Source organism: Pongo pygmaeus, chromosome 1 (assembly GCF_028885625.2).
Source record: "Pongo pygmaeus isolate AG05252 chromosome 1, NHGRI_mPonPyg2-v2.0_pri, whole genome shotgun sequence".
NCBI classification, from domain to species: domain Eukaryota; kingdom Metazoa; phylum Chordata; class Mammalia; order Primates; family Hominidae; genus Pongo; species Pongo pygmaeus.
Genome location: NC_072373.2, coordinates 119,979,409 through 120,001,208, shown reverse-complemented (window position 1 = coordinate 120,001,208; position 21,800 = coordinate 119,979,409). Strand labels below are relative to the sequence as shown.

Here is a 21,800-nt window from a genome sequence, read left to right as displayed (position 1 = left end):
GATCAAACAGCAAACTGTTTATCATGAATACAGAATGCGAGCAAACTTGCATCTGCGCCTGCCGCCAGAAGGTATGCTGAGGGTAGTCACTCCCTGGTGCTGTGCTCCTTGAGGTTATCTACTGGGACATCTGGAGCCTACTGTTCAAATAATGCAGTCATGCAGGCCTGCACTAAGTCAAGCAGCTGACCACAACCATCCCCTTCTCCCTATCTCCTTTACTCAATAAATATGAAGGACTCTAAAAGCTCAGGGCCCTTGCTCACTAGAAGCAAGGAGCCCCCTGACCCCCTTCTTCCAAACATACTCTTTAGTTTTGTCTTTATTCCCGCCTTGGTCCTCCTTTGTTCAGTCCAGCAAGGTCCACAGCAAAGTGGTGCCCGAAAACAGGGACTTGAGGACATGAATGAAGAAGGTCTGCTGGAGCAGAGGAAGTGAAATTGACCAGATGAACAGGGACCCTGGGATGAATCTGCTGGCAGTGGATATAAGGTCAGTGCTCTAAAGAAGTACTGGGAATGGGAATTTTCTGAATCAGGGTAACATGGGGAAGAATTTGTCTCTTGAAGAAAAACATTATGTGCAGTTGCTTAAAGTTCTGTTGAAACAGCCTGGAGCTCAAGTTAATTCGCAAACATTACCTAAGCTTCTGCAGGAGGTTATTATGCATAACCCATGGTTTCTGCAGGCAGGCACTCTTGATGTGGAAAATTGGGACAGAGTAGGAGAAGGATTGTAACAGGCTCATCAAAAAGGTCTTAAAGTAGACCCTTCTGTTTTTTCTGCTTGGGGTTTGGTTTGCACAATCCTACTGCTGCTGTCTCCCTCTAATTCTGTTGGACAACAGGAGTCAGGTTCTGAGTCTCAAGAATTAAAAAGATTATTTATTCCTCTGACAGCGCCTATTGAAAATAATGAGCAAGAGAAAGGGGAGGAGATTTGGCCACTTGCTAAGCAGGAAAAAGGATAGGAGAATTGGCCTTTGCCACCCCCTCCAATAACAGAAGTAGAAACCCCCATATAAAATAGAAGTAGAAACCATATAAAAAATTTTGTGTGCTGCTGCTATGGCTGGTGAACCTTTAGGACCTTGTGCTTTTCCTATTACTGTAAGGCCTGATCTGAATGACCCACAACATCTTTTACATGAACACAGTCTTATAGAGTTTAAATTATAAAAGAATGAAAAGCTAGTGTGGTTAATAATAGAGAGCAAAGCCCATTTACTATAGGACTGTTAGAATCGGTGTTTGGAGCCATGTGCCTTCCACCCTTTGATATAAAACATTTGGCTCACACTTGCTCATCTGCCAGTGCATATCCGACATGGAGTTTAAATTGGCAAGAAATGTGTGCAGACCAGGCTAGGCAGAATTGCACCGCTGGTCAAGGACACATTACAGAGGAAATGCTAACATGTAGTGGCCCCTTTTCAGATCTGGTATAACAATTAACACTCCCAGAGGCCACTTACCACCAGTCTGCCTTAGCCACCAAATGTGTTTGGAGTACAATTCCTGAAGAGAGAGTTCCAGTGCAGACTTTTCTACATGTTACACAGGGATCACGGGAGCCTTATGCACAATTTATCGTGTGGCTGCAAGAGGCAGTACAGTGTCAGAACAGGAGGACAGGGGATTGATCTCCCAAGGGAGGTCCCCCGATCCAAGTCACGGCACCAAATGTCATGCGCATCCATGTGAGGAGACCACCAAACAGGCTTTGTGTGAGCAATAAAGCTTTTTAATCGCCTGGGTGCAGGTGGGCTGAGTCTGAAAAGAGAGTCAGCAAAGGGAGTTAAGGGTGGGGCAGTTTTATAGGATTTGGGTAGGTAGTGGAAAATTACAGTCAAAGGGGGTTGTTCACTTGTAGGCAGGGGCAGGAGTCACAAGGTGCTCAGTGGGGGAGCTTCTGAGCCAGGAGAAGGAATTTCACAAGGTAATGTCATCAGTTGAGGCAGAAACCACCCATTTTCTCTTCTCTTGTGGTTCTTCAGTTGCCTCAGGCCATCTGGATGTATGTGTGCAGGCTTGGGCTCAGAGGCCTGACAGTTTAGATAGCTAAATGTACATCATAAGGTACAAATAGAATGTCTGGTGAGCTAGAGGGAAATTAAAAATGGATTTATTTGCCAACTGAACATAAAATTATAGAAATTTATCATTGGATTGTCTAAGGAGACCAATTTTATTTAGATAGGAACTACCTATTTTTTTAACTGGATCTCTGAGTTCTGGGCAGAACCCACAATGAATCCTGGGTCTCCAAAAATGAAGAATTATTATGAGGCTAGAACATGTGAAGCTTTTACAGTGCACTTAAAATTTTTTTTTTTAAATAAAGACATGTCTAAGTGTTTAAACTACATTCTTCCTTAACTCAAGAGTAGCCTCTGTTGCAATAAATATTTTAGTTAAAAAATCAGGTGAAAACAGAATTCAGTCAACTCAGAAGAAAAAAAAACTTTTGCTCAAAAAAATACAAGGTTCTAGAAGATAAAAACAAAAACAAAAAGGCCTTTTAAATACAAATATGCACTTATGCACACACACGTATCTTGGATGATAGCTTTTAATTAAGCTGACATTTAACCATTGAGCTCCTTTTTAAAAAAATATTTTTAAATCTCATTACTATATTTCAGCTAAGACAAATTGCTGCTATTTCAGAAGTACCAAGTATCAAACCAGCAAGGGCTTGATTTAGGAACCAAACGTGTCATAGTAGAAAAAAAGAAGACAGAACCTTAGCTATTGAACTGCAGTGTGGGGGTCAGACAATGCTTTCAATTTGGTCTGGATGGCAAAAAAGGTGGCCGTGTTACATAATAAAGTCCCTTTAATAGTCAAAATAAAAAATCTTTCCTCTTTTTTTGTTTCCTTTTCTCTTTCCTCTTTTTTTGTTTCCTTTTGCTGGCCATTTTTCTCCCCCAACCATACCATCTTTTTTTTTTTTTTCTTTTTGAGATGGAGCCTCGCTCTGTCACCAGACTGGAGTGCTGTGGCGTGATCACGGCTTACTGCAACCTCTGCCTCCCAGATTCAAGCAGTTCTCCTGTCTCAGCCTCCTGAGTAGCTAGGACTACAGGCGTGTGCCACCATACCCAGGTAATTTTTGTATTTTTAGAAGAGACGGGGGGGTCTCACCATGTTGGCCAGGATGGTCTTGATCTCTTGACCTCGTGATCTGCCTGCCTCGGCCTCCCAAAGTGCTGAGATTACAGGTGTGAGCCATCACACCCGGCCCATACCACCTTTTTTTGTGTGTGTGGATATTTTAGCCACTTCAGAGGCTTGTTACCCATAATTTAGAGTTCCGCTTCGGATTTGACCAAGTCAGGATGTGTGTTGGACCCAAAATGTGCTGCTTGCAGACCTAGCTTTTCAGGGCCGTTACACCCTGAACCAGTTTGGTCCACCTGTGTTGCAGCTACCTGGCACAGTGTGCCAGGGGCTCAAGGTGCGGGCGGAGCCAGCTCCTTATATTGCACCTGCTAGCTTATATTAGGCCCTAAGTATGTTCTCCTGAGGGGAAAACCTACTTAAAGCCGCTGCAGGTCTTAGGGAGCGGTCCTCCCAGACACCCTCACGTGATTCTGAGTCACCTGAGAATGCCCCTAAGGCTAAGGGGAGCAAGGTGCTCTTATTTCTTCAGAGTGGAAGATTCCACACTCATGAGGTACAGAGTTTGGAGTTGGTCAAATCTGGTAAGGAAAGGACGGAAACACACACACACAAAACCTAACAAGACAGAAACAAACAACAAAATAGTTAAGCAAAACTAACAATGATCACACAAATTATATGATTTCTGAATGCTCTGAGTGTAAGCAGAAATTAACACCAGCTGGTTGTTAATGCTAACTTTAGTCATTTAAAAATAATTTGCCAGACAGAATCCCAGACCAGTTTCTTACCTAGTGATGTGTCTCAGGCTGTAGACTGCTCTCTACAATTCTAGAAGCAGGAAAAAAAGACTCATCTTCCCTGTTAGAAGCTAGCTCGAACTCCATTAAGGAGTTTCCTGTCTTCCATCATCATGGAAGCAGGAAAACTTGCCTTCCTTGTTGGAAGCAAGTAAAATTCCGAAGAAAAGAGGAGTTGTACAGGAAAATAAATTTTAGATCTCAACCAAATTTTTGGAAATCAGGGATTCTCTGCAGGGGGTGCTCTCAGACCTCAGCAAATTGTCCTGTTGGTTTGAGCCATAAAGTTAGCTCATGCTGGTACCAAGCACCAATAGGAGATTTGTCAAAGGTCAGGGGCGTCTCCACCCAGAATCCCTTCATAGTTACCAAAATGTAAACCCAGAAAATCTGAGACAGGTCTCAGTTAATTTAGAAAGTCTATTTTGCCAAGGTTGAGGGCGTGTGTCTGTGACACAGTCCTGATGACATGTGCCCCAGGTGGTTGGGGCACAGCTTAGTTTTATACATTTTAGGGAGACACGAGACGTCAATCAATATATGTAAGTTGTACATTGGTTCCATCCAGAAAGGTGGGGGCAACTCAAAGCAGGGGGGAGGGGGTTGGGCTTCCAGGTCACAGGTAAGTGAGAGACAGATGGTTTCCTTCTTTTGAATTTCTGATAGGCCTTTCCAAAGGAGGCAATCAGAATATGCATCTATTTCAATGAGCAGAGGGATGGCTTTGAATAGAATGGGAGGTAGGTTTGTCCTGAGCAGTTTCCAGTTTGAATTTTCTTTTTAGCTTACTGATTTTGGGGGCTCAAGATATTTTCCTTTCACAAACTCATATAACCTACTCTCCAGCCTCAGTGCCTTGCTGATCCTCTGAGACCTCCCTGAACACGAACTTCAGTTCTGACTCCAGGTACTTCTACCTGAACTGTCTCTGTTTTAAGACAGGGCATTCTGTTTTTCTGGGTTCTGTCTCTCAGTCAAAACAAAGAGGAATTTTTTAAAGTTCCTTGAGGGCATTAGGCATTTACCTATCAAGCAAACTCTTCTTTTTTTCTTCCAATTCTCAGTGAATGACAGGAATCAGTGCACAGTTGTGAGTGCCTACTTTGTGTCAGGCTCTGTGCAAGCACTAAATATAAAATTTTGCATAAGACATAGTCTCTGCTCTCAGGCAACTTATAATTTAGCAGCAAAGACTAACATCTAAATGAACAACTGGAGTTGTATGTTAAGTCCTGATTGAGGAAAGCGTTGTACCCTGTGGGAACAAAAATTTAAAATATGTGCATTTAAATTAGCCTGTGGGAGGTAGAGAAATGTCAGTCAGGATAAACCAAATCCTAGTGGCTTAATACACGCTTATTTCTTACTTACCCTTCATGTCAGATGTGATCAACCGGGGCCCTGCTATTCGTAGTCCGTTAGAGACCTAGGCCAATGGAGGCTTTAACTTGGCACCTGCTCTGAGTCTAGACAACTGTGGTAGTCAGATACGGTGACTTACTCACTGGCTTTTAAAACTTCTGCCTGGAAAATGTGTGTAATTTCTACTTGTGTTTAATTGGCCAAACAAGTCAGGAGACCACATTTAAGTTAAAGAGTGTCATGAAGTTTTCCCAATGGGAAAACAATCAGAAATCTTTGGTGACCATCACCACAGGGATTATCAGATGTGACTTCAAATCTGATTTGAAGGCTAAGGGAGTTGGGGGAAAAGCAAGAGGCAGAGGGGACAGCATGTATTAAAGTGTGAAAATATAAAAGTGAATGTGGTACTTTTTGGCAATTTGTATTTATAAATTTATGAAACATTGATCTGTTTCAAGTGCTCTAAAATATTTTTTTTTTGGGACAGAGTCTCGCCGTGTCACCTAGGCTGGAGTGCAGTGGTGTGATGTCAGCTCACAGCAATCTCTGCCTCCCAGATTCAAGAGATTCCCTTGTCTCAGCCTCCCGAGTAGCTGGGATTACAGGCATGCATCACTATGCCTAGCTAATTTTTTAATTTTTAGTAGAGAAGGAGTTTTGCCATGTTGACCAGGCTGGACTTGAACCCCTGACCTCAAGTGATCCACCTGCCTCCATCTCCCAAAGTGCTGGGATTACAGGTGTGAGCTACCACACCTGGCCCAACTGCTCTAGAAATATTGACTTCATTCTCATTGTAGCAGGACGAGCCACAGACAAGAACCCCTCAGGCACCGAGTTGTGGAAGGAAAGGGCTTTATTCAGCTGGGAGCATCGGCGGACTCATGTCTCCAAAAACTGAGCTCCCCAAGAGAACAGTTTTTTGGGGCTTCCCTGTCCCTTTTAGGGGCTTACAACTGTAAGGGGGTTCGTGTGAGAGGGTCGTGATCGATTGAGCAAGCTGTGGGTATGTGACTGGGGGCTGCATGCACAGGTAATCAGAATGGAACAGAACAGGACAGGGATTTTCACAGTACTTCTCCATACAATGTCTGGAATCTATAGATAACAGAACCAGTTAGGTCCGGGGTTGCTCTTTAACTACCAGGCCTGGAATGCTGCACCGGGCTGTCTGACTACTGATTTCATTTCTGTCTTTTCTTTAACTCCTACTTTTTCTTTGAGGCAGAAATTGGGCATAAGACAATATGAGGGGTGGTCTCCTCCCTTATTCCCCCTCCTTTGAGAATCTCACTCATTAGTGGGAGTTCTCACTTTCATCCTCACTACCCATGTCTTCTTGCAAGACAGATGGATAGTGATTCATATAGTACACTTGTGCTGAAGCATTTTGGTGAACTAAGGTGGTGATGAAGCTTTTTATCATTTGAAGAAGTACAGGTAGCAAACAAGGGAGCAGTAAACAGGTTCCTATTACTATTACTATTAGGACTGTAGTGTTCCTTCTTCCAGGAGACTCCTTTACTAGCTTTGGTGAAATGGGTGGCCGTGTTGAGGAGACCCCTTTTGCAAGGAACAGAAGGTGGCTCTAGCTGACAGCCAATGAGAAATGGAGGGCCTCTGTCCCACAGGGAACAAAGAACTGATGCTATCAACAATTACACAAACTTGGAGGCAGATCCTTCTCCCACTGAGCCTGGGGATGAGATCAAAGCTCTGGATGACACACTGATTGCAGTTTTCAGATGAAACCCTGAGCAGAGGACCCAGTTCAGCTGTGCCCAGACTCCTAATCCACAAAACTTTGAGACCATAAACATGTATTGTTTTAGGCTGCTAAATTTGTGGGAATAGTGTAGAAGTCTTCCTTTGCCCCTGGAGTTTGACAAGGTTCAGGCTGTTGTCCCATGACCAGGAAAAATTAGGCACATGGACATGGAGAGTGAGTAGGGCAGAGTAGAATTTATTGGGAAAAAGGAAAGCTCTCAGCAAAGACAGGGGTCTTGAAAGCAGGTTGCCAGTAAGGCATCTGTGTTCTGTGTCTTTTATGTGGCAGAAGCTGGGAAGTCTTCTGTGGGTTTTGCCCAGATGAGAGAAGTAACATTTTCTTCTTGGGGTGCTAAAGCTGTGCATGCCTAAGGTTTGCCAAAGGGACTCCATCTTGGTTATTACCCATGAGTGCCTAAGCAAAACCCATGGGAGTGCTAAAACCACAATGCTAATGTCATGTTTAATGACATTACAATGAGCTGGTTAAATTAGGGACATTTAGGCTGATTTATTGTGCCTGCACCAAAGTTGGGATGGTCACTTCTGAGCAACATCCTAGCTTAAGGGTAACTTCTTACATTTTTCCTATTAACTGTAGAGGCAGCATAGGCGCTGTCTTGCCATTGTTCTTGTGAACATAGTTCCTTTCTATCCCTTCTCCTGAGACCCTCCCTCTCTATGTGCCTATCCATCCCTTAACTACCTCCTCTCTCAATAGTGTTACACAGCAATAAATAATGCATTCCCTTTTTGATTTCTGGTCATATCATCGATCTAGCCCCAGGGGCATCCTCAATTTCTCTGGCCTGCCTTAAATACACAAGGGTAGAGCATACCGCTCCCTCACACTATGGAAATTGTATCAGTAGTTATCAGACTGAAAAACTTCTGAGCTTTATACCTCTTCTGGCCAAAGGCTCCCCATGCCCAAATACTGGCCTGAACACCTAATCCCTGCTCACAGGAGGTGGCAAAACATGGCAGTTGAATTGTCTGCTTAGCACCTTCTGTCTGTACTATTCCTCCTGACATCACTGGGTATCCCTGCCATTTGGGCCCTCTGACCATCACTAGAGAGATCCTTGGCTTCTGGTCCATAGGGGATGGCAATCTGGCCCACAGGCCTGTCTCTGAAGACTATTCAAACTCTGCTCTGTGAAAGGAGAGTGGTGCCAAGTCATCTCCACAGGAGTCAGTGTTTCTTAAGTTTGCTTTCTTTTCTGAAAACTAGTTTCTACTACACAAGCAATGCATGAGTACATTCTCTTAGTTAGAAAAGCAAGTCTTAGCCTTAACTTGGAAATGCCCTTTAACTTCCACCATGGAGTCTTGGCCTTTATCCCACTTGCCTGCAGTAAGCCTGTTATGAGTTTGGTGTTTCTCTCCAGACTCTTCTCTATGCTTGGAGATCTTTTTTATTTTTTTAAGAGACAGGGTCTTGCTCAATCACCCAGGTTGGAGTGCAGTGGCAAGAACACAGCTCACTGCAGCTTCAAATTCCTGGGCTCAAGTGATCCTCCCACCTCAGCCTCCTGGGTAGCTGGGACTATGCATGAGCAACTGTGCCCAGCTAATTAAAAAAAATATTTTGGGAGACAGGGGTCTCACTGTGTTGCCCAGGCTGGTATTAAACTCCTGGCCTCAACTGATCCTCTCACCTCAGCCTCTGAAGGTGTTGTTATTACAACTGTGAGCAACCACACCTGGCCTGTTTTGGGGATCTTTGCATGTTAGTTCATGCAGTTCAGTCTCATTCTTCTGTTGCCACGTGGTACTCCATAGTATTGACAGGTATTTACATGGTTTCCACTTATTTGTCATTACAAACAATGCCACAGTGAACATCTTAGTATATGCCTCTTTGAATGAGTTTTGTTTTTTTTTGAGACAGAGTCTCGCCCTGTAGCCAGGCTGGAGTGCAGTGGCATGATCTCGGCTCACTGCAACCTCTGCCTCCCAGGTTCAAGCAATTCTCCTGCCTCAGCCTCCTGAGTAGCTGGGACTATAGGCACATGCCACCATGCCCAGCTAATTTTTGTATTTTTAGTAGAAACAGGGTTTCATCATGTTGGCCAGGATGGTCTCGATCTCTTGACCTCGTGATCTGCCCACCTCAGCCTCCCAAAGTGCTGGGATTACAGGCGTGAGCCACCAAGCCTGGCCATGGATGAGTTTTTATAGCATGGAATTGCTGGGTCATAGGATATGATTTAAATTTTAGAATTGTCCTCCAAAGTAGCTATACTAATTTACAAGTTGACCAGCAGGAAATGCATATCACTTTCCTAAGCCTTGCCAACACTTTAGAAACTTTTTACTCATCGGATAGAAGGAAATATGGTTTCTCACTGTTGTAATTTATAATTCCTTACCTTATAAACATCTTTTAGACATTTTTGGCCATATTTCTATTTTATAAATTGTTCGATTTTGTCCATTTTTAAAAACTCAGTTGTCTTAATGATTTATAGGTCTTTATATAATCTTTATACTAGTGCTTTTTGTCTCACTTGTCATTTATTTGTGGGTGCCTTAGGAAAAGTTGTAGAATTTGATCCTATTCAATTGGTAAATCTTTCCTTTGTGATTCTGTTATTATTTTAAAAAGTAAAAGAATAAAGAATGGCTACTCCACAGGCAGAGCAGCCTATGGTTTTTTCTTTTTACGTCTTTAAAGAAACTTCTCCTACCCTGTGGTCACAAAAATTCTTACATTTTCATCAATATTTCAACAGCTTTGTGTTTAATGTTGGGCCTTAAATTCCAGATTAATTTTAGTGAATAGTGTCAAGTGGGGCTGTATTATTTTTAATGAGTAAGCAATTGTCCCAACTCTATTGGCTAGCCCACCAGTCTGAAATACTGCCTTTATCACACTAAACTCCTATGTGTACACGGGACGGTTTCCGAACTCCAGTTAAGTCCATCAGTACCACAGTTTTGCTTGTGTTATCCTCACCCAGTCTTCACAGGGACTCCAGTCCCATTTAACACACCTGCTCTCTCCAACTGTGCAATCTCTTTTTTTCTAGTACCTACTCTCAGGGCTTGGGCATGAACCTACAGCCCTTGAACTCAGTTGGGGAGTAGGGAAATGCCAGTATCGCAGTGATTCAATTCATATCTTGATGATTCTCCACATATTCTTTTTCCCTTTTAGCCTTTATACCCAAGAGAAATTCAGCTGGACACCAGTAACGTAAGTGCTATTTATTGAAAAGAGCAAAGAAAGAGTGCTGACCCCTTAGGGACAGGATGAAACAAAACAAGCTCTGCAAGTCTGCCTCCTGCTCAGCATACAGGCTTGTTGCCCCACTGGGCCATCTTGTTGTTGATGGGCATCTTGAAGAACTGATCAGACTGTATGTAGGCAGCGATTTTCTCCAAAGCCTGAAAGGAAAATACACCAAATCTTATAAAGACCCCAACCCAGTCCAACAGATGCATACCAGAACAGCAACATTCACGTGTTGCCTGCGTCTACCTCCTCCATTTTTTGTAGACAGTGCCTTCAAGGTATAGAAGTCAGGCTCTTCCCAAGACTTAAAGGTTTAGAGGTGTCCAACCATTGATCCCTTTAGGCAAAAGCCGGGGAAGAATCCTCCACAATGGGATCCTGCAGGTCCCAGGGGAGCTGTGAGTGTTTTTATAAGAGAAAGGTGCAGGAAACGTCACCTCAAAACGGCACATGAAAGCCTTCAGGTTTGGGAACTCATCCAGGCACTTGGGGTCAAATATACGGTTCTGATCCAAGATATCATAGGTGAGAAAATCCACAAAGGTGAGCTAGAAGAAAAGCAATAAGATGCTTAGGTCTGAGGAGTAGTAGCCTGCAGAGATAGAGAGATATCCTCTTCTTTTCCCTTCTTCCTACCTTTTCCCCGGCAAACCATGAGAATTTCCCCAGAAACATGGAGAATTGTTTCAGTTGTCCAGGTAGCTCTTCCAAGTACTGAGGCTTCAGTTTTTCCTGAGAGGAAAAAACAGAATGAGAATAGTGGTGATCATCTTTGTAGTTAATCAGGGGCACAGGCCAGTGATGGACATTTAGTAGCCCCTTCTCTAGGTGGGTTCTCATTGCCTTCACTTGAGGATGGCAGGGTGGGGAAGGAGGAGTTTGGAAAGAAGAGGCACCAGCACCAGAATTACATGACAAAACAAACCAAAAAATATAAGTTCTGTTTCTTATTCTAACAATCTGGGTTGGTGGGAAGGTAGCAGCAGCAGAATGGAACAGAGATAACCCTTGGGTTCCTAAATACCCCTTTTTCTGATACTCCATTCAGCAGATGTGTGCTAAGGAAACTCACGTGGTCGGAGCTGTAACAGAGCCTTATCAGTTGTGTGCGGAAATCCATTACTTGGTTCTCTATGATGTCCACTCGAATCTTTTCTTCTTCAGTCTCACCACCTGTAGGCCAAATGACAACAAATCACCCTTGGCATCATCCACTCTCAGACAAACTACCAGCCTGGGGTCCCTCACCAGCCCTACCCCACTCACACATGTTGTGCTTGCGAGCGATGTAGCGCAAGATGGCATTGCTCTGGGTGATCTTGTTCTTCCCATCCAGGAGGTAGGGCAGCTGAAAGGAAAAGGACGGGACAAATGAACAACCTACCTCTCTCTTGATTCCCTACCTGTCTCTCCTGGGGAAAAGATCACTTGCAGGGCAGTGAACGAGAGAGAAGATGCTGTGTTAGGAGAAAAAAGAAAATAAGTAGAAGGTAGCAACTGGGTCCACAAGATTCTAGACAGCGGTTCTTAAATTGGTGTGTGTATGTGTGGGTGTATGTGCATGCCATGGACCTTTTCTCAGAATAAAGTTGTTAAATGCATGAAGCAAAATAGATAATTTACACAATTAAAAAATATTTTTAAAAATTCAAATAGAGTAGCATGTGCCTATTAGTGCATTAAATAGCAAGCAGATATAATGACTAACATAATCTCAAAGTAAATAACATATGTATATATTTACTTACATGTATATAAATATCACTTAAAATATCTGCAACGCATGTAACAGAATATGAAACTACCTGATTTCAGGCTGGGCACAGTGGCTCATGCCTGTAATCCCAACACTTTGGAAGGCCGAGGTGGGAGGATTGTTTGAGCCCAGAAGTTCAGGATCAGCCTGGGTAGCATGGCAAAACCCCGTCTCTAACAAAAATACAAAAATTAGCTGGCCACAGTGGTGTGTGCCTGTAGTCCCAGCTCCTTGGGAGGCTGAGGTGGGAGGACTGCTTGAGCCTGGGAGGTTGTGAGGCTGCAGTGAGCTGTGATTGCACCACTGCACTCCAGCCTGAGCGACAGAGTGAGACCCTGTCTCAAAACAAAAGAACAAGAAACACACAAAAAAGAAAATACCTGATTTCTACTAGTGACAAAGTGACAGACATGGCTAATAACCAATGTCACTTATTGTCTCTCTTCACAATAAAAGGAAATAACTTTTGCTAGTGGTTAATGGGAATGAAAATACATATCCATCCAGTTCAAGGACCCCTGAATTCTATTTATTCTATCCAGGTTAAGATCCCCTATTTTGCATCCTTCTGTACCAGGCAGGAGAGAAGCAAGGATGGATATACTTGAAGGCTTTCCCTTCTGCCCGCCACCTCTACTAAAGCCACTTACATTAGGAAAGTCCAGGTCTAGTTTGAATTTCACATCCAGCCATTGGCTTCGATCATAGTCAGGAGCTGTAAGAGACAGAATTACGTGGGACCCAACCTCCTTAATACCCCACCTGACAAGAGCAAAAGATCTAAAGAAATGACTTGGTCCCAATACCTCAAATTCCCAGGCCCCAAAAGCATAACCATTGAGCCTCTGAGCCCTATTTGGTTAAGCATTAAGACGGGTTTGGGCTATGTTAAAGAGAGAACCCCCAGTTCCAGATAAAGGATGTGTCTCTATTCATCCAGATTGGGGCAGACGTCCCACCCGGCCTTGGCGCGACGCCACCACCCTCTGGGCATAAGAAGACCAGGGCAGGTGGAGGGCCAGCTTGGCTGCACGGGCACGCGGAGCGGCATTACCTTCCCCGCACGTGTACCGTTTCTCCTCATAGGAGGTATCCGTGAACTCCAGGAGCAGGCGGATGGCGTGCGCCAGCTGGGGAAGACAGCGGTTCAGCGACTGCGCAGCTCCCACCCATTCCCAACCCCCGCCCGCTAACGTCCCCCGGCCCCGGGGCTGCCGAGTCCCTGCGTCCTGCCGGGGCGGTGGTTAAGCGGCCCCCAGGCCCGGCTCCGGCGTGGTCTCCTCCGCCCCTCCCCACAGGGCCCGCGATCCCAGAGGCTGGGCAGGGGTCGACATCCGTGGCTCGGCAGCTCGAAAAGGCTCCCGCGGACCCAGAGACCCGCCCTCTCCGCGTCAGTCTCTTTGACCGAGCGGCTCTACCGTTGAGACGGCACTCACCCCACGAATATCCCAGTACCCGAGAACCATAGACGACTCGCACGACATGGTGACAGACTTCGGAGCCTTCGAGGACTGGAGAAACTGTGAGCGGGAGGGGCTTTATACCCGACATAAGGGGGCGGGGCCCACGCGCGGGCGCCCTGACTCCGCCTCCGCCGGGTTCTCCGTCCCCTGCCTCCGCCCCGTTCTCCGTCCCCTCCCTCCGCGGCTCCACAGGGCCGTGCGCAGGCGCGACTTCTGCCGGCGTTGGGGTTCAGGGCCTGGCGACTCCGAGGCGGGACACGGGCAGGAGCGCTGCAGGCGAGCAAGAGACCCGAGGTTGAGGCTCCTGCCTTCCCCGCGGGTGGGAGCCAGACTTCATTCGTTAATGGTGCCAGTGAAGACGCGAAAAGCACCACTAGCCAGGCAGTGGGGACCCTAGTTACCCAGGGAGAGCGAGATTCGCGCTGTTTTTACCGATCCAGCCGGGGCTGGATGAGGGATAGGAAGACTGGGGCAAGGCCGGGGAGTCAGACCAGCTCTGACCACACAGAGCAGAAGATTCCCCACAGACCAGGCTCCCCTCTCTGTCAGTCAAGGACCTCTGCAACCTGACCCCAACATGCTTTTCCAGCCCTGTCTCTCCCTCAGCCCGTCACAACTTCATAAGCCAGCCCAACCCAACAATACTTGCATTTCCCACCTTCGAGTGTTTGCTCTGTGATCCTCCTGCCTGCATCCTAATTTCCACAGCCTATCCTTCCTCAGCAGCCTTGCTGAAATGTCTGCCTTCTCCTTGAAGCCTTCTCAGAGCCAACCTCTATCCTGGCCAGAAGAGGTCTCTTATCTTGAATGTTTCCTACCTTTGTTTTATGGGCTTAAGTAATTTATGGATTCCTTATTATAATTTCCTCCTCCAACCCCTCCCACTTCCTAATGCTCCCGCATTTAGGGAAATTAATCTTGCCTCTTTGTGTAGGATGGACTGGAGGAGGAAAGGTACTACCATTTTTCATTCACTCATTCATCTGTCCAAAAATGTTTAACATGCCTGTTATGGACAGGCACTGTTTTAGGTGCTGGGGATACAGAATTGAACTCAACAGACAAAATCCCTGCCCTCAGGAAGTTTACATTCTAATAGGGAAGAAATAAACGAATACATAGTAAATATCTAGTAAGTCAGATGGTGATACACATCCTATGGAGAGAAATAAAATCGAGAAGAGAGATGGGGGTCTCAGGGTGGGAACTGGGGGAGTCCCAGTAGGAAGGGGATTTGTGTTTTTAAAGGATATGTTCATAGAAGGCCTCATGGAGAAGTTAATCTTTAAACAAAGACCTGAAGGAGGTAAGAAATCAAGCCACTCTGCTGTGGGGGCCACCACGGGCTGATATAAATATAAAACAATAATTGCTGTTCCTTTTACAAGCATGTTTGCTCTGCTCCTGCCTGCACCCTAATGTCCATGGCCTAGCCTTCCTCAAGTAGCCTTGCTCAAATGCTCACTTCTTCCTTGAAGCCTTCTCAGAATCACCCTCTATCCTGGCCAGAAGAGTTCTCTCCCTCTCTTATCTTGAATCACTTCTTACCTGCAGGAGGCAGAGAGAACTCCAGGAAAAGGGAAACAACAAGTACAGGAGTGATCACTCTGTAGATTGTGTTTGGAACCAGAGACTAGATGAGATCACCATGGGAGCGCGAGTAGCAGAGATGAGGTCTAAGGGTTTGAGGTGCTCTGGCATATCAACATGTAAAGGTTAGGGAAAAATGAGAGCAAACCAGCAAAGTAGTCTGAAAAGGAGTGGCCAGGGAGGTAAGAGGAAAACAAAGGGTCCTGGAAGCCATGTGAAGATGTTTAAAGGGAGAAGTGATCAACTATGTCAAGTGTGGCTGATCAAGTAAGATGAAGATGGAGAATCAATGGTTGAATTTAGGAAAGTAGGGGTTTTGACCTTGACAGAGCAAGAGACCTGCCCGAGGACCCTATAGTCATGGGAAGAACTAAGCTTCTGAATTTCGGCAGGGCCCATGCAAATGAAAAGGGGCACAGATTTGCAACAGGGTCAACTCGGGAGGGATAGGATTCTAGTTGACTGTGGAGGAGTGACAGAGGAAGGAGTCTGGAGCTGCTCTGAGGGTTCTGGCCAGGCCTCCGCAGCACAGCCCTCAGGGCAGTCTGAGCGCCTAGATCCCCTAGCTCAGGTGTGGGAAATCACATTTGCCCATCAGTTCAACTGAAGCAAGGTTGGGACTTTTTAAAAGGGCAGTTTGCTAAACAGAAGAAAGGAAAAGAGTACAAACCACATGGACAGGTGAAATTTATAATGCCTGTGTCTCTCCTCCCAAGAAAGCAAAAGGCCAGTCACAAATTCACCTGAGGTATAAGATTAGCATTTATTAAGCACCTATCATATGCCAGGCAATATCTAAGTGTTTACGTATGTTAGCTAATTTATTCCAATTTAAGCTTCACAACAACTTTAGGAAATAGGTGTTATGCCCATTTTTTTTTTTTTTTGCAGTTTTTGCGTTACTTTCTTTTTTTTAAAATTTTATTATTATTACACTTTAAGTTTTAGGGTACATGTGCACAATGTGCAGGTTAGTTACATATGTATACATGTGCCATGTTGGTGTGCTGCACCCATTAACTCGTCATTTAACATTAGGTATATCTCCTAATGCTATCCCTCCCCCCTCCCCCCACCCCACAACAGTCCCCGGAGTGTGATGTTCCCCTTCCTGTGTCCATGTGTTCTCATTGTTCAATTCCCACCTATGAGTGAGAACATGCGGTGGTTGGTTTTTGGCCTTGTGATAGTTTGCTGAGAATGATGGTTTCCAGTTTCATCCATGTCCCTACAAAGGACATGAACTCATTATTTTTTATGGCTGCATAGTATTCCATGGTGTATATGTGCCACATTTTCTTAATCCAGTCTATCGTTGTTGGACATTTGGGTTGGTTCCAAGTCTTTGCTATTGTGAATGGTGCTGCAATAAACGTACGTGTGCATGTGTCTTTATAGCAGCATGATTTATAATCCTTTGGGTATATACTCAGTAATGGGATGGCTGGGTCAAATGGTATTTCTAGTTCTAGATCCCTGAGGAATTGCCACACTGACTTCCACAATGGTTGAACTAGTTTACACTACCACCAACAAAGTAAAAGTGTTCCTATTTCTCCACATCCTCTCCAGCACCTGTTGTTTCCTGACTTTTTAATGATCGCCATTCTAACTGGTGTGAGATGGTATCTCATTGTGGTTTTGATTTGCATTTCTCTGATGGCCAGTGACAATGAGCATTTTTTCATGTGTTTTTTGGCTGCATAAATGTCTTCTTTTGAGAAGTGTCTGTTCATATCCTTTGCCCACTTTTTGATGGAGTTATTTGTTTTTTTCTTGTAAATTTGTTTGAGTTCACTGTAGATTCTGGATATTAGCCCTTTGGCAGATGAGTAGGTTGTGAAAATTTTCTCCCATTTTCTAGGTTGCCTGTTCACTCTGATGGTAGTTTCTTTTGCTGTGCAGAAGCTCTTTAGTTTAATTAGATCCCATTTGTCAATTTTGGCTTTTGTTGCCATTGCTTTTGGTGTTTTAGACATGAAGTCTTTGCCCGTGCCTATGTCCTGAATGGTATTGCCTAGGTTTTCTTCTAGGGTTTTTATGGTTTTAGGTCTAACATGTAAGCCTTTAATCCATCTTGAATTAATTTTTGTATAAGGTGTAAGGAAGGGATCCAGTTTCAGCTTTCTACATATGGCTAGCCAGTTTTCCCAGCACCATTTATTAAATAGGGAATCCTTTCCCCATTGCTTGTTTTTGTCAGGTTTGTCAAAGATCAGATGGTTGTAGATATGCGCCATTATTTCTGAGGGCTCTGTTCTGTTCCATTGATCTGTATCTCTGTTTTGGTACCAGTACCATGCTGTTTTGGTTACTGTAGCCTTGCAGTATAGTTTGAAGTCAGGTAGCATGATGCCTCTGGCTTTGTTCTTTTGGCTTAGGATTGACTTGGCGATGCGGGCTCTTTTTTGGTTCCATATGAACTTTAAAGTAGTTTTTTCCAATTCTGTGAAGAAAGTCATTGGTAGCTTGATGGGGATGGCATTGAATCTATAAATTACCTTGGACAGTATGGCAATTTTCACGATATTGATTCTTCCTACCCATGAGCATGGAATGTTCTTCCATTTCTTTGTATCCTCTTTTATTTCATTGAGCAGTGGTTTATAGTTCTCCTTGAAGAGGTCCTTCACATCCCTTGTAAGTCGGATTCCTAGGTATTTTATTCTCTTTGAAGCAATTGTGAATGGGAGTTCACTCATGATTTGGCTCTCTGTTTGTCTGTTATTGGTGTATAAGAATGCTTGTGATTTTTGTACATTGATTTTGTATCCTGAGACTTTGCTGAAGTTGCTTATCAGCTTAAGGAGATTTTGGGCTGAGACAATGGGGTTTTCTAGATATAAAATCATGTCATCTGCAAACAGGGACAATTTGACTTCCTCTTTTCCTAATTGAATACCCTTTATTTCCTTCTCCTGCCTAATTGCCCTGGCCAGAACTTCCAACACTATGTTGAATAGGAGTGGTGAGAGAGGGCATCCCTGTCTTGTGCCAGTTTTCAAAGGAAATGCTTCCAGTTTTTGCCCATTCAGTATGATATTGGCTGTGGGTTTGTCATAGATAGCTCTTATTATTTTGAGATACGTCCCATCAATACCTAATTTATTGAGAGTTTTTAGCATGAAAGGTTGTTGAATTTTGTCAAAGGCCTTTTCTGCATCTATTGAGATAATCATGTGGTTTTTGTCTTTGGTTCTGTTTATATGCTGGATTGCATTTATTGATTTGTGAATGTTGAACCAGCCTTGCATCCCAGGGATGAAGCCCACTTGATCATGGTGGATAAGCTTTTTGATGTGCTGCTGGATTCGGTTTGCCAGTATTTTATTGAGGATTTTTGCATCAATGTTCATCAAGGATATTGGTCTAAAATTCTCTTTTTTGGTTGTGTCTCTGCCCGGCTTTGGTATCAGGATGATGCTGGCCTCATAAAATGAGTTAGGGAGGATTCCCTCTTTTTCTATTGATTGGAATAGTTTCAGAAGGAATGGTACCAGTTCCTCCTTGTACCTCTGGTAGAATTCGGCTGTGAATCCCTCTGGTCCTGGACTTTTTTTGGTTGGTAAGCTATTGACTATTGCCACAATTTCAGAGCCTGTTATTGGTCTATTCAGAGATTCAACTTCTTCCTGGTTTAGTCTTGGGAGGGTGTATGTGTCGAGGAATTTATCCATTTCTTCTAGATTTTCTAGTTTATTTGCGTAGAGGTGTTTGTAGTATTCTCTGATGGTAGTTTGTATTTCTGTGGGATCGGTGGTGATATCCCCTTTATCATTTTTTATTGCGTCTATTTGATTCTTCTCTCTTTTCTTCTTTATTAGTTTTGCTAGCGGTCTATCAATTTTGTTGATCTTTTCAAAAAACCAGCTCCTGGATTCATTAATTTTTTGAAGGGTTTTTTGTGTCTCTATTTCCTTCAGTTCTGCTCTGATTTTAGTTATTTCTTGCCTTCTGCTAGCTTTTGAATGTGTTTGCTCTTGCTTTTCTAGTTCTTTTAATTGTGATGTTAGGGTGTCAATTTTGGATCTTTCCTGCTTTCTCTTGTGGGCATTTAGTGCTATAAATTTCCCTCTACACACTGCTTTGAATGTGTCCCAGAGATTCTGGTATGTTGTGTCTTTGTTCTCGTTGGTTTCAAAGAACATCTTTATTTCTGCCTTCATTTTGTGATGTACCCAGTAGTCATTCAGGAGCAGGTTGTTCAGTTTCCATGTAGTTGAGCAGTTTTGAGTGAGTTTCTTAATCCTGAGTTCTAGTTTGATTGCACTGTGGTCTGAGAGACAGTTTGTTATAATTTCTGTTCTTTTACATTTGCTGAGGAGTGCTTTACTTCCAACTATGTGGTCAATTTTGGAATAGGTGTGGTGTGGTGCTGAAAAAAAATGTCTATTCTGTTGATTTGGGGTGGAGAGTTCGTAGATGTCTATTAGGTCACTTGGTGCAGAGCTGAGTTCAATTCCTGGGCATCCTTGTTAACTTTCTGTCTCATTGATCTGTCTAATGTTGACAGTGGTGTGTTAAAGTCTCCCATTATTATTGTGTGGGAGTCTAAGTCTCTTTGTAGGTCACTCAGGACTTGCTTTATGAATCTGGGTGCTCCTGTATTGGGTGCATATATATTTAGGATAGTTAGCTCTTCTTGTTGAATTAATCCCTTTACCATTACGTAATGGCCTTCTTTGTCTCTTTTGATCTTTGTTGGTTTAAAGTCTGTTTTATCAGAGACTAGGATTGCAACCCCTGCCTTTTTTTGTTTTCCATTTGCTTGGTAGATCTTCCTCCATCCCTTTGTTTTGAGCCTATGTGTGTCTCTGCATGTGAGATGGGTTTCCTGAATACAGCACACTGATGGGTCTTGACTCTTTATCCAATTTGCCAGTCTGTGTCTTTTAATTGGAGCATTTAGCCCATTTACATTTAAAGTTAATATTGTTATGTGTGAATTTGGTCCTGTCATTATGATGTTAGCTGGTTATTTTGCTCGTTAGTTGATGCAGTTTCTTCCTAGCCTTGATGGTCTTTACGTTTTGGCATGTTTTTGCAGTGGCTGGAACCGATTGTTCCTTTCCATGTTTAGTGCTTCCTTCAGGAGCTCTTTTAGGGCAGGGGTGGTGACAAAATCTCTCAGCATTTGCTTGTCTGTAAAGTATTTTATTTCTCCTTCACTTATGAAGCTTAGTTTGGCTGGATATGAAATTCTGGCTTGAAAATTCTTTTCTTTAAGAATGTTGAATGTTGGCCCCCACTCTCTTCTGGCTTGTAGAGTTTCTGCCGAGAGATCCGCTGTTAGTCTGATGGGCTTCCCTTTGTGGGTAACCCGACCTTTCTCTCTGGCTGCCCTTAACATTTTTTCCTTCATTTCAACTTTGGTGAATCTGACAATTATGTGTCTTGGAGTTGCTCTTCTCGAGGAGTATCTTTGTGGCGTTCTCTGTATTTCCTGAATCTGAATGTTGGCCTGCCTTGCTAGATTGGGGAAGTTCTCCTGGATAATATCCTGCAGAGTGTTTTCCAACTTGGTTCCATTCTCCCCGTCACTTTCAGGTACACCAGTCAGACGTAGATTTGGTCTTTTCACATAGTCCCATATTTCTTGGAGGCTTTGTTCGTTTCTTTTTATTCTTTTTTCTCTAAACTTCCCTTCTCGCTTCATTTCATTCATTTCGTCTTCCATCACTGATACCCTTTCTTCCAGTTGATTGCATCGGCTCCTGAGGCTTCTGCATTCCTCATGTAGTTCTCGAGCCTTAGTTTTCAGCTCCATCAGCTCCTTTAAGGACTTCTCTGCATTGGTTATTCTAGTTATCCATTCATCTAATTTTTTTTCAAAGTTTCTAACTTCCTTGCCATTGGTTTGAATTTCCTCCTGTAGCTCGGAGTAGTTTGATTGTCTGAAGCCTTCTTCTCTCAACTCGTCAAACTCATTCTCCGTCCAGCTTTGTTCCGTTGCTGGTGAGGAGCTGCGTTCCTTTGGAGGAGGAGAGGCGCTCTGCCTTTTAGAGTTTCCAGTTTTTCTGCTCTGTTTTTTCCCCATCTTTGTGGTTTTATCTACTTTTGGTCTTTGATGATGGTGATGTACAGATGGGTTTTTGGTGTGGATGTCCTTTCTATTTGTTAGTTTTCCTTCTAACAGACAGGACCCTCAGCTACAGGTCTGTTGGAGTTTGCTAGAGGTCCACTCCAGACGCTTTTTGCCTGGGTGTCAGCAGCGGTGGCTGCAGAACAGCGGTGGCTGTAGAACAGCGGATTTTGGTGACGCGCAAATGCTGCTGCCTGATCGTTCCTCTGGAAGTTTTGTCTCAGAGGAGTACCCGGCCGTGTGAGGTGTCAGTCTGCCCCTACTGTGGGGTGCCTCCCAGTTAGGCTGCTCCGGGGTCAGGGACCCACTTGAGGAGGCAGTCTGCCCGTTCTCAGATCTCCAGCTGCGTGCTGGGAGAACCACTACTCTCCTCAAAGCTGTCAGGGACATTTAAGTCTGCAGAGGTTACTGCTGTCTTTTTGTTTGTCTGTGCCCTGCCCCCAGAGGTGGAGCCTACAGAGGCAGGCAGGCCTCCTTGAGCTGTGGTGGGCTCCACCCATTTGGAGCTTCCCAGCTGCTTTGTTTACCTAATCAAGCCTGGGCAATGGCAGGCGCCCCTCCCCCAGCCTGGCTGCCGCCTTGCAGTTTGATCTCAGATTGCTGTGCTAGCA

At 44.2% G+C, this 21,800-nt stretch overlaps 1 protein-coding gene and 1 long non-coding RNA gene across 3 annotated transcripts; one reads left to right on the top strand and one right to left on the bottom strand.

The window, feature by feature from the left end:
• Positions 1–38: 38 nt before the first annotated feature.
• On the top strand, positions 39–11,951 carry LOC129030277 (uncharacterized). Of its 2 annotated transcripts, XR_008500602.1 has the most exons (4): positions 39–492; positions 2,967–3,107; positions 10,221–10,259; positions 11,347–11,384. It is a non-coding gene; the product is annotated as an uncharacterized LOC129030277 (long non-coding RNA). The 2 variants fall into 2 exon arrangements; XR_010126198.1 differs by having other exon boundaries at positions 10,221–11,951.
• On the bottom strand, positions 10,256–13,631 carry GSTM3 (glutathione S-transferase mu 3). Its single transcript, XM_054475438.1, has 8 exons — positions 13,491–13,631; positions 13,109–13,184; positions 12,705–12,769; positions 11,565–11,646; positions 11,371–11,471; positions 10,935–11,030; positions 10,736–10,846; positions 10,256–10,450 (listed from the first exon to the last, which is right to left on the bottom strand). Exons 1-8 carry the CDS (start codon positions 13,536–13,538, stop codon positions 10,352–10,354), a joined length of 678 nt encoding a protein of 225 aa, XP_054331413.1. The 5' UTR covers positions 13,539–13,631; the 3' UTR covers positions 10,256–10,351.
• Between the last annotated feature and the right edge of the window lie 8,169 nt (positions 13,632–21,800).

Excerpts from the sequence above, each read along its gene's own strand:
- GSTM3 (XM_054475438.1), bottom strand. The coding sequence starts at position 13,538 with ATGTCGTGCGAGTCGTCTATGGTTCTCGGGTACTGGGATATTCGTGGG. Across the intron at positions 11,647-12,704 it reads TAGACCTGGACTTTCCTAAT|CTGCCCTACCTCCTGGATGG; the intron begins GTAAGTGGCTTT and ends TTTTCCTTTCAG. Across the intron at positions 11,031-11,370 it reads TCTGTTACAGCTCCGACCAC|GAAAAACTGAAGCCTCAGTA; the intron begins GTGAGTTTCCTT and ends TTTTCCTCTCAG.